This window comes from Odontesthes bonariensis, chromosome 6 (assembly GCF_027942865.1).
Source record: "Odontesthes bonariensis isolate fOdoBon6 chromosome 6, fOdoBon6.hap1, whole genome shotgun sequence".
Classification (NCBI taxonomy): domain Eukaryota; kingdom Metazoa; phylum Chordata; class Actinopteri; order Atheriniformes; family Atherinopsidae; genus Odontesthes; species Odontesthes bonariensis.
The window spans coordinates 2,788,796-2,800,599 of record NC_134511.1 but is presented as its reverse complement, the minus strand read 5'-3'; the positions used below and the strand labels follow the sequence as shown (position 1 = coordinate 2,800,599).

General features: G+C 44.3%; 1 protein-coding gene across 1 annotated transcript; it reads left to right on the top strand.

The window, feature by feature from the left end:
- The first annotated feature begins 4,822 nt into the window (after window positions 1–4,822).
- Window positions 4,823–11,401, top strand: LOC142381825 (L-rhamnose-binding lectin ELEL-1-like). The gene is made up of 6 exons (XM_075467081.1): window positions 4,823–5,342; window positions 5,928–5,963; window positions 7,732–7,782; window positions 8,445–8,586; window positions 9,252–9,406; window positions 11,158–11,401. Exons 1-6 carry the CDS (start codon window positions 5,312–5,314, stop codon window positions 11,184–11,186), a joined length of 444 nt encoding a protein of 147 aa, XP_075323196.1. The 5' UTR covers window positions 4,823–5,311; the 3' UTR covers window positions 11,187–11,401.
- Window positions 11,402–11,804: the final 403 nt, after the last annotated feature.

Below are 11,804 nucleotides of genomic sequence, written 5' to 3'. Positions count from 1 at the left end.
GGTTCCTGCTGCAGATGCTCCTGTTGCAGAGGTTCCTGCTGCAGAGGTTCCTGCTGCAGAGGTTCCTGTTGCAGATGCTCCTGTTGCAGAGGTTCCTGCTGCAGAGGTTCCTGCTGCAGAGGCTCCTGCTGCAGAGGCTCCTGCTGCAGAGACTCCTGCTGCAGAGGCTCCTGCTGCAGAGGCTCCTGCTGCAGAGACTCCTGCTGCAGAGGCTCCTGCTGCAGAGGTTCCTGCTGCAGAGGTTCCTGCTGCAGAGACTCCTGCTGCAGATGCTCCTGTTGCAGAGGTTCCTGTTGCAGAGGTTCCTGCTGGAAAGGTTCCTGCAGCAGAGGTTCCTGCTGCAGATGCTCCTGTTGCAGAGGTTCCTGCTGCAGAGACTCCTGCTGCAGATGCTCCTGTTGCAGAGGTTCCTGTTGCAGAGGTTCCTGCTGCAGAGACTCCTGCTGCAGATGCTCCTGTTGCAGAGGTTCCTTCTGCAGAGGTTCCTGCTGCAGAGGTTCCTGCTGCAGATGTTCCTGTTGCAGAGGTTCCTGTTGCAGAGGTTCCTGCTGCAGATGTTCCTGCTGCAGATGCTCCTGTTGCAGAGGTTCCTGCAGCAGAGGTTCCTGCTGCAGAGGCTCCTGTTGCAGAGGTTCCTGCTGCAGAGGTTCCTGCTGCAGAGGCTCCTGCTGCAGAGGTTCCTGCTGCAGAGGTTCCTACAGCAGAGGTTCCTGCTGCAGAGGCTCCTGTTGCAGATGCTCCTGTTGCAGAGGTTCCTGCTGCAGAGGCTCCTGCTGCAGAGGCTCCTGCTGCAGAGGCTCGTGCTGCAGAGGCTCCTGCTGCAGAGACTCCTGCTGCAGAGGTTCCTGCTGCAGATGCTCCTGTTGCAGAGTTTCCTGCTGCAGAGGTTCCTGCTGCTGCAGAGGTTCCTGCTGCTGCAGAGGCTCCTGCTGCTGCAGAGGCTCCTGCTGCTGCAGAGGCTCCTGCAGCAGAGGTTCCTAAAGCAGAGGTTCCTGCTGCAGAGGTTCCTAAAGCAGAGGTTCCTACACAGGTTCCTGCTGCAGAGGTTCCTGTTGCAGAGGTTCCTGCTGCAGATGCTCCTGTTGCAGAGGTTCCTGTTGCAGAGGTTCCTGTTGCAGAGGTTCCTGCTGCAGAGGTTCCTGCTGCAGAGACTCCTGCTGCAGAGGTTCCTGTTGCAGAGGTTCCTGTTGCAGAGGTTCCTGCTGGAAAGGTTCCTGCAGCAGAGGTTCCTGCTGCAGATGCTCCTGTTGCAGAGGTTCCTGCTGCAGAGGTTCCTGCTGGAAAGGTTCCTGCAGCAGAGGTTCCTGCTGCAGATGCTCCTGTTGCAGAGGTTCCTGCTGCAGAGACTCCTGCTGCAGATGCTCCTGTTGCAGAGGTTCCTGCTGCAGAGACTCCTGCTGCAGATGCTCCTGTTGCAGAGGTTCTTGCTGCAGAGGTTCCTGCTGCAGATGTTCCTGTTGCAGAGGTTCCTGTTGCAGAGGTTCCTGCTACAGAGGTTCCTGCTGCAGATGCTCCTGTTGCAGAGGTTCCTGCTGCAGAGGTTCCTGCTGCAGAGGTTCCTGCTGCAGAGGTTCCTGCTGCAGAGGTTCCTGTTGCAGATGCTCCTGTTGCAGAGGTTCCTGCTGCAGAGGTTCCTGCTGCAGAGGCTCCTGCTGCAGAGGCTCCTGCTGCAGAGGCTCCTGTTGCAGAGGCTCCTGCTGCAGAGACTCCTGCTGCAGAGGCTCCTGCTGCAGAGGCTCCTGCTGCAGAGACTCCTGCTGCAGAGGCTCCTGCTGCAGAGGCTCCTGCTGCAGAGACTCCTGCTGCAGAGGTTCCTGCTGCAGATGCTCCTGTTGCAGAGTTTCCTGCTGCAGAGGCTCCTGTTGCAGAGGTTCCTGCTGCAGAGGTTCCTGCTGCAGAGACTCCTGCTGCAGAGGTTCCTGCTGCAGAGACTCCTGCTGCAGAGGTTCCTGCTGCAGATGCTCCTGTTGCAGAGTTTCCTGCTGCAGATGCTCCTGTTGCAGAGGTTCCTGCTGCAGAGGTTCCTGCTGCAGAGGTTCCTGCTGCAGAGGCTCCTGCTGCAGAGGCTCCTGCTGCAGAGACTCCTGCTGCAGAGGTTCCTGCTGCAGATGCTCCTGTTGCAGAGTTTCCTGCTGCAGAGGCTCCTGCTGCAGAGGCTCCTGCTGCAGAGGCTCCTGTTGCAGAGTTTCCTGCAGCAGAGGTTCCTGCTGCAGAGGCTCCTGCTGCAGAGACTCCTTTTGCAGAGGTTCCTGCTGCAGAGGCTCCTGTTGCAGAGGTTCCTGCTGCAGTGGTTCCTGCTGTAGTGGTTCCTGCTGCAGAGGTTCCTGCTGCAGAGGCTCCTGCTGCAGAGGTTCCTGCTGCAGAGGTTCCTGCAGGATCCGGAGCATAGAGAGTCCACATGGCTTTGGTTCGGCTCCCGGGTCAGAACCAGGTCTGCTGAGCTCACAGGTCTCTGACTGAAAGCAGAATCTGATCACTTTGTTTGGTTTCTGCTGTTGAAGCTCAACATGGTGCAACACGTGGAACGTGTTAACGTCGCTGAGTTATGACCTGCTGAGCTGGACTCTGGTATTTCAGAGCCCGAGGGGCTGCTGATGCATGTTGGGACACTTCCTGGTGTCTTGGTGGGTCCTCAGCCCCCTGCGCTCCTCAGCAGCTGATCATGTTTTGGCTTTCAGCTCAGCTGTATGCTGAAGGGAACCCATCACTTTGACTGCTTTAACTTCAACACTTTCCAGTCTTAAATCACCGGTGACCTCCATCCTGAGTCATCAGCTGTTGAACGAATAACATATTTTATAGATTCAACATGCTGCAGTTTATTCTCATCTTCTACATTCAGTTAAACACTTTGTAAGTTTCTCGGCTTGTTTTTGGGATGAAAGTGTCGACACATGTTTAAATTCCAGAGGATGATCTCTGCTGATCTCCTGTCGCTTCGTCATTTAATTTATGACCAGGTGTCATCAGAGCCTCTGACGGTCCCATCAACCATAACCAGATATTAGATTTTCTGAACGTAACCAGGTGGCTTCAGTCTCTAAGAGGTAAAAACACCAGAGAATAACAGCCATTCATGACCACGTGTCTCTAAAACTGAGACTCTGCTCGGCTTCACCTGCAGGGAAATGCTAAATATCAGCGTGTTGGTGTAACTGAGGACTGGAGCTGGTAAAGCCTCACAGTGAGAAAATAACAAAAAACTAAAAAAAGACGGGTTAGAGATGATACAATCATCCAATCAAAGACTTGTGTGAGGTTTAACGGGCGGCTGTATTACACCGGGTCATACGTGCATCAGAGGTCAGGCCTGGAACAAAGGAACCAGGTCCTTTTTGTTCTCTGAGGTACCTGCAGAACAACACGTCTGTCTGCAGGTGTTGTTGTTGTTGGGTTTCTATCAGGAAAGTCCAGAGATCTCAGTTCCATGTCCACATGTTTTCCTTAAACCTCTTAGTGCCATATACCTAAAGACTGGCTCATCATTAATCAGGTCTGACCTCTCCCAGAACAACACTACCCGCTTCATAATGAAAGCAGATGTGTTGATATGTTCACACATCATAGAAAACACCATGAAAATAAAGACAAACCCTTTTATCCCAGTTTAAAACCAGTTTAACACAGTCTGATGAGGTTTAACCCTGTTTAAAACCAGTTTAAAACCAGTTTAATCCTTTTTAAAAGCAGTTTAACCCAGTCTGATGATGTTTAACCCTGTTTAAAACCAGTTTAACACAGTTTAAAACCAGTTTAACCTAGTCTGATGAGGTTTAACCCTGTTTAAAAGCAGTTTAACCCAGTCTGATGATGTTTAACCCTGTTTAAAACCAGTTTAACACAGTTTAAAACCAGTTTAACACAGTCTGATGAGGTTTAACCCAGTCTAAAACCAGTTTAACCCCGTCTGATGATGTTTAACCCTGTTTAAAACCAGTTTAATCCTTTTTAAAAGCAGTTTAACACAGTCTGATGATGTTTAACCCTGTTTAAAACCAGTTTAACACAGTTTGATGAGGTTTAACCCAGTCTAAAACCAGTTTAACCCAGTCTGATGATGTTTAACCCTGTTTAAAACCAGTTTAACACAGTTTGATGAGGTTTAACCCAGTCTAAAACCAGTTTAACCCAGTCTGATGATGTTTAACCCTGTTTAAAACCAGTTAAATCCTTTTTAAAAGCAGTTTAACCCAGTCTGATGAGGTTTAACCCTGTTTAAACCAGTTTAACCTTGTTTAAACAAATTTAACCCAGCCTGGTGAAGTTTAACCAAGTCTAAAACCAGTTTAACACAGTCTAAAACCAGTTTAACCCAGTCTGATGAGGTTGAACCCTGTTTAAAACCAGTTTAACACAGTCTAAAACCAGCCTAACCCAGTCTAAAACCAGTTTAACCCAGTCTAAAACCAGCCTAACCCAGTCTGATGAGGTTTAACCAAGTCTAAAACCAGTTTAACACAGTCTAAAACTAGTTTAACCCAGTTTGATGAGGTTTAACCCAGTCTAAAACCAGTTTAACACAGTTTAAAACCAGTTTAACCCAGTCTGATGAGGTTTAACCCAGTCTAAAACCAGTTTAACCCAGAATGATGAGGTTTAACCCAGTTTAAAACCAGTTTAACCTGACCTGACTTTAATGTGGCACAAACTAAACTGAACCTAAATCCAGTCTGTTGTGACTTAATTTGGTGTTGAAATGTCAGGTTTCATTGGTTTTTTGGATCTTGCTCCTGATCCACGGAGCTCACTGCTGTTTATTTCAGCCTCACAGTTGGAGCTGTTGGACAGAAAGTTGTTGTCTGAACTTTAGAGGTCTGGCACCGGTGGAAAGGATTCTTCTTTGTGTTGCTGCAGAGTCTGTTTCTGACTCTCACAAAGATTAAAGTCCAGATGTAGACCTTGTTTACGCTCAAGTATGGACAGAGTTGTCGTCTGTTCAAAACAAGCTCACTTCGTAAATGCGGGCTGTTAGCAGCACAGATTCCACCTCTGGCTCCCTCATCCAGATGTTTTCCCTTTAAGCTTTGAGCTCCTTAATGAGAGATGTGAAGGAGAATGAGGAGCAGCTGGGCCTCAAAGCGGCGCAGGTCCTGGAACCCGTGGATTTATAGATGCGTCTCCTGCAGCTCTGCAGGGTTTTACAGGTTCGTCACATCTGGGAGCGGAGGCCCCGCGGGCCCCCAGCGGCGGGGCAGGCGTCGGCATGTCTGCTGTCAGCACGGGCGCATAAATACGTGGGCGTCCAGGCGCTGCCTTCACTGTCAGACCGTCTGCAGGTGGAGCACAGAAGAGGAGGCTGAGAGACGGCAACATGGTCCCTCTGAGGCTGGTCGCCTTCGGCTGTGAGTATCCTCCCGGCTCGGTTCCATGTCGTGTCCAGGCAACGCATCTTCTTCTAATTCTACTTTTAACCTTTTTTTTTAACTCCTAATTACAAGGTTTTTGCTTGGCTACAGTTACTGTTCCAGCAATTTTCATATATCAAATGGAGACATTTTTAAATCCAGGTTAAAAACATTTCTGTTCTCATGTGTCTATGCATGAAATCTGCACGATATCTTTGAACTTATCTGGACTGTTGCTTGTTTTTAAATTCATTTAAATGATTTCATTTGTTTTTCTTTATATTCTTTTATGTATTTTAATGCTTCTTCCACTCCCTGCTGCAATGTTTTTATTTCATGTAAAGCACTTTGAACTGTTTGTACATGAAATGTGCTATATATATATAAATTTGATTTGATTTGATTTGATATCTGTTTAGCTTTTTATGTATAAAGTATAATTTGTTGCGGCAGAAAGTGAAATTATTAAAGCAGCTTCTTAACTTAATGGCTCCTAAGAGACTCCTTCCCTGCGACGGTTGTTTCATTCAGAAGAAATTATGTCTCAGGTGTGTTTCACGGTTCTTTACGCTGTGTTTTCAGTGCTGGCTGCAGCTTGGTGTTTCACTCACGTTGTCGGTAAGTTTTCCACACAACACATTAAGTTGTAGCTGCAGCTGTGTTTTTGGGAGTTAAAACTATAGAAATGAAGCTCGACTGCTCTGAAGAAAACAGCTGAAAGTTTGTTTTTGTCGTCCTGAAGTTTCAATCTTAGTTTTAATAGTTTTTCATGAATAACGGATCAAAATGTCGTTAAACTGGACTCACGAAGCTCAGAGGGAGTCATGTTTTTCAATAGATTGATAAATAAATACACGTAGCTGTGAAATAAATCCTGAGAGAGATAAAGAGGTAACTACAAATATATAGAATATATAAATAAATAAGAGATTTGATTCATTTCAGGGACACGGGGATGTGATTATCTGACTGAAGCAGAGACAGGACGGGATGCTTTTAGATGTTTAATCTATGCTGACATCAGAAACACACTGAAGGTGTTTGACTGACTTTGAATTAAAGTTGGATTGTAAGATTTGTAAACTTTTATTTTATTTTCATCTCTAAAATCTTAAAAATGACTTCCTAACGTCCTTTAATCTGTTAACTGGTTGTAAACCGAACTAAACATTAGCCCTGAGGGAAGATGTCACATTAAAGCAGAGTCAGAGCTGCACTTAAAGGGAAAGCTTCCTCACATCTGCCCAGCTGTGGCAGGAGATCTGCCCACTTTGGTTGGAAGAAGCGTCAGATGCTGATGAGTAAAATGCTCTGAGTCTGAGGGGGTTAAAGAAAGATCAGAGGAGCAGAGAAAAGATGGAAAGTCTTCGCCTCTGATCCACCCAGATGTGCAGCTGGGATTCAGTCACATAACCACACCCCCTCATTTAAATATGAAGAAGAGAAATAAATGTTTCCACGAGCCCGAAGAACTGAAGAAGTCTTTAAGATCCAAGAACAAGTCCAGCTGCTCCTATTCGAGCTCTTTGATTACTGTGACCTGGAAATCTGAGACTCTACACCAACGTGATAAATGTTAGAAATTCTCCTATTAAAATGAAGAACTTTGATCTGTAGGTTTTATTAATTTGGGATTCACTGAAGATGATGTGATGCTTTGACCTGAAGTTAGAAACTGAGACACTGGCTGTGTTTGAAACTGCATACTTCTCCTACTTCTCCTACTAACTTTTTGAGTTAGTATGTGAGTTTGAGTAAGCGAGAAGTTCCCGGATGCATACTAGATTCACCAAAATGTTGGGTATGCATCATGAGGTTACTACTCATACTCAAACTACCCAAGATGCAACGTAACGTGACGTCGCCGATCGTCATTTCCTGTCAAAGCGGCAGTTTCAAGCTAGCTACAACGAGGGTAGGTTCACTTCCTGTTTTCAAAACAAAAGCACCAATTGTATCGTAATGGCTTCCCCTATGATAAAAGGCAACGGGTATTTGATTTTGTGAAAATAACCAGAAGTGCGTTAGCTCACTGCGGCTAGCTTTAGTAGCACCGAATTCATGGGAACAAAATTGTAAACAGCCGGTATTTTGTCAGGTTTTCAACACGTTGGGGATCTAAACGACTACTTTCTCACCTGAAAATGTTTCAAATGTTGCTAAAGTTTACAGAGTTTAGAGCTTAAGCGAAATCGGCTTCAGGCCGGCTGATTTCGGCTCGGGTAGGAGCGAAATGCATTGTGGGTAAACGCTACTGTCTGATCGATCAATATGCAGTATGTAGTATGTAGTATGCAGTATGTAGAATGCGGTTTTGAACACAGCCTCTGACCAGTAAAGGAAGATGGATGATGCTGTGACCTGTGACCTCTGTGTTTGTTTACAGAGGGAGAGGTCGTCTACGCTTGTCTCAATGACACTATTCACATGTCGTGTGGTAAGTCAGTGTAATAAATATGGATTAAATGAAAACAACGAGGTGAAGTGGAAACGCTACAGAATCTCCTGCTCTGGTTCATTCTTTTTGCTGTTTTGGCTTCAGCTGTTATCAGAAATAAAAACTTCTTTTAAACACCCAAATTTGACCCTAAAAGCCGTTTGAAACCAGCAACAGAGCTAAAAACATGTGTAGCTTTGATTTCTGTCCGCATTAAACACTTTAAAGCTTGTTTCCACCTTTTCAGGTATTTATTCTACGCTGAGATAACCAGCTGTTAGCCGTAGCTTCACATTAGCATCCGGGTGGTGCTATAAATCAGCCCTCGGCCCCCCAAGAAGAAGGCAAATATTCATGTTTGTGATGAATAATTAAGTGTACTCTCAACCTGAGATGGTTAATAAAACTGTTTTACTGTTGGAGGGGGTGCATAAAGTCTGCTCTGTGAACCCGTTTCATCAGCTGGGTTTCTATTCAGCCTGCATGCAAAGACAGAAACGGAGTGAAAACACTTCTCAAGGCGTTTTCTTATTGTTTCAAAGACGACTTGATGCACATCAGGGAGAACGGAAACGACTCTGTGAAGCTCATCCCACCTGCTAGCATTATGTTAACATTATGTTTCCTGTTAGCCCAACTACTTGTGACTTCTCCTCCTCCAGATGCCGGCAGTAAAATAAACCTGGATCACATCCTGTATAAGGTCGGGGTGGGGACGAGGTGTGGAGAGGGAAAGCAGCACCCAGACGACGGGCCCGACGTCTTCTGCTCCTTCCCCTGGGCTGAGATGGTGGTGGAGGATCTGTAAGGAAACTCATTAAACACAGCGGAAAACAGAGATAAATCAGCTTCTGGGAGGGTGTTTGGGGAAAACACGCCATACATTTTGTTCTCTGTCCTCAAGTCTTTGAAGGAACAGAAATTGAACAGCTAGAAGGCGAGAAATGAACTACAACTCCCAACGTACAGTTGGGAAAAAACATCCAATCACAGAGCTTCATATTTATATTTAATCTGCTTTTGTTCTGACTCTGTTTAACTGTGGGAGGGATTTTAATCTGTTTAGATTAGATTAGATTATACTTTATTTATCCCACAACGGGGAAATTCACTTGCCACAGTAGCAACAACTACGGAAGAGTATTAGGGCCAGGCATAAGAAAAAATAATAATATTTTGCCTGTCGAGATTAATGTCGACATTAAGTACTAAAAAGTACTAAAAAGTAAAGTGACCAAAAAGTACTCGTGACCTAGTATAAATAATATTGCACATTACGAAGTTGAAATGAATAAAATATAAAATAAATACGGATAAAGAAAAATCTCTAAATGTATTACAAACCTGATCCATGCCTCTGACGTCATCTTCTCTTTGGAAGCAGTGGAGGATCATGGGTAATGTAGTGCTTGCCTTGCAGAAGTTATTTGCATGATGACTGCATCCTCTGGTCCTGTGTGTTTCTGCAGCTGTGGTCACAGGAGATCCTGCCTGGTGCCCAACACCGAGCTGGTGTTCGGGGAGTATCCCTGTAAGGAGCAGACCAGGTACCTGGAGGTGTCCTTCACCTGTGTCGAGCCAATGCCGCCGCCGCCGCCTCCCCCGGCTCCGCTCAAACCTGACTGTACGTACACTGAAAAAAACAACTCATAAGATTTACTTAAAAAAACCTTTGTAAGTATTTGCTCTCAAATGATTTAAGTAATATTTAATGCTGCAATATCAAGTAAATAAAAAAAAACATAACAGTTCTGAAGATATTAAGTAACATTTACTTAATTACATCTAAGTTTTAAGTTATATTTATCTAAACAAATTAAGTAAAGTATACTTGTTTTTCATAGGCAGGAACATCATTTTACTCAAAATTTTAAGTAAATTCAATATATCTGTAGTATTTGCTGTTATAAAGTAACTTAGTAGATTTTAATGATACACTTTCAGAGTAAAGTTTATGTAGTATTTCTAGGTTTACGCACATACAACTATTAAACATTTAAATTGTATGAGGAAACCTAAGTAAAACTTACTCTTCCCCCATAATTCATGTATTACGTTAATAAAATGTTTAATTTTACTTAAGAAGCTCTAGTTCTTACTGAATCTTAAAAATACAAGGTAGACATTATGACAGTTACTCTAATAGAGTTTACTTCACCAAAAAGTCACTTTTTTCAGTGCATAACCGCACACTCTGTAAATAAACTCGGTGTTTGTCCTTCATAATGCGGCCGAGAACAGACCTATAATAATAATAATAATAATAATAATAATACATTTAATTTTTAAAAAAGCGCCTTTCTCAACACTCAAGGACACTTTACAACACATTAAAAACACAATAAATAAAATAACACAAGTTAAAAAGAGGCTAGAGGGAGAATGCAGCTTGAAACAGATGGTTTTGAGTTTTGATTTGAAGAGTCAATATTGCGGATGTTTGGTGGGTGCTGAGAGGGCAGAGGGCTCAGAGAGGTGGAGGGAGGAGGAAGACCTCAGGGAGCGAGATGGGATGACAACGGAGAGGAGATCAGACAGATATGTGGGGGCGAGGTTGTGGATGGCCTTGAATGTGTAAAGTAGGGTTTTGAAAGTAATTTGAAAGTAGTTTGAACGGGAGCCAGTGAAGCTGCTGGAGGACGGGGGTGATACGGTGAAAGGAGGGAATACTGGTGATGATGCGGGCTGCAGAGTTTTGGACCAGTTGAAGCTTATGAAGGGATTTGTGAGGGACACCGAAAAGGAGTGAGTCGCAATAATCTATGCGGGAGGTGACGAGGCTGTTTTATCACTGTTGAGTTTAAGAAAGTTTGAGGTGAACCAGGATTTAATCTCAGAGAGGCAGTGGGTGAGGGAGGAGGGAGGGAGGGAGAGGGGAGTCAGGTTTACTGGACAGATAGAGCTGGGTGTCATCTGCGAAGCAGTGGAAATGTATACCAATTTTTTGGAAAATATTGCCAAGTGGGAGGAGGTAGATGATGAAGGGGAGGGGCCCCAGGACGGAGCCCTGGGGAACACCTGAAGTGACGGGGGAGGACTGAGAGGAGAAGGACTTGAGCTGATCTATTTAGTTTATGTTCATGTCTAGCACAGTGGAAAAGTCCTGATCCAGCCACATTTCTTTCTATGTCGGATTTACTGAAACATGTTCAAACACAAATAAGATTAAAAATGTGAGTTTGAACAATTCTGAGCACCTTTTATTCTTCAACACAGCCTGAACCCTGGAGTGAAGATGAGGGAAAAAGCAGAAAATGTGCAAAGAAAAGCTCTGAAAGAGCTTTAGAAAGCTGGAGAACTGCTGATCAGGAGACTTTAGAGATTCTAAGGCAGTCTGGAAGAAATGATGCTGACAGTTACTTTGTGTCTCTGCAGGTGAACCGAAGGAAACCGAGGAAGCCTGAAGCACCACTTCACCCGTCACATCTGTTTATTCTTTCCAAAATTCCTGTGACTAAGCTTTCAGATTTATTTAACCAACTTGTAAAGATTAAGACCGTTTGACTTTATAAATGCATAAAAGATACCTGAGCTTATTTACTCCAGAAGGGTTTCACCTTTTCAAATAAAGTGATTTTTGTTTATTTTCTAACTTTGTATCTTCAGTCTGAATGACTTCAGTCAGCAGTTATAATAAACTTTAATATAAAAAAAGAGTGTGACCTCAGTGTTTAATCTAAAACCCTTCATTAAAGGTGCAGCTTGATGTTGATCTGATCACATTTAGACTCATTATCAGGTGATTCTTTTGATTTAAATCAGTTTGATGTTGACAGTAACTCGGCAGGACAACTACCAACAATATGAGCCGACTGAAAGGTATTTTCATAAAGAAACTTCCTGTTTTTTACTTCTTTAAACTCACTCAGAGTGTAACAGATTCTCCAGCAGGTGGTGCTGTTCTAACAGGGTAAAGACAGTTTTTCCTCTTTTTAAGTTGCATTTCTTTACCTGTTAAAGTTATTTACCTCAAATGATGGAAAAGTCTCACATCCTCGTGCATGAAACTGCAGATTCATCAG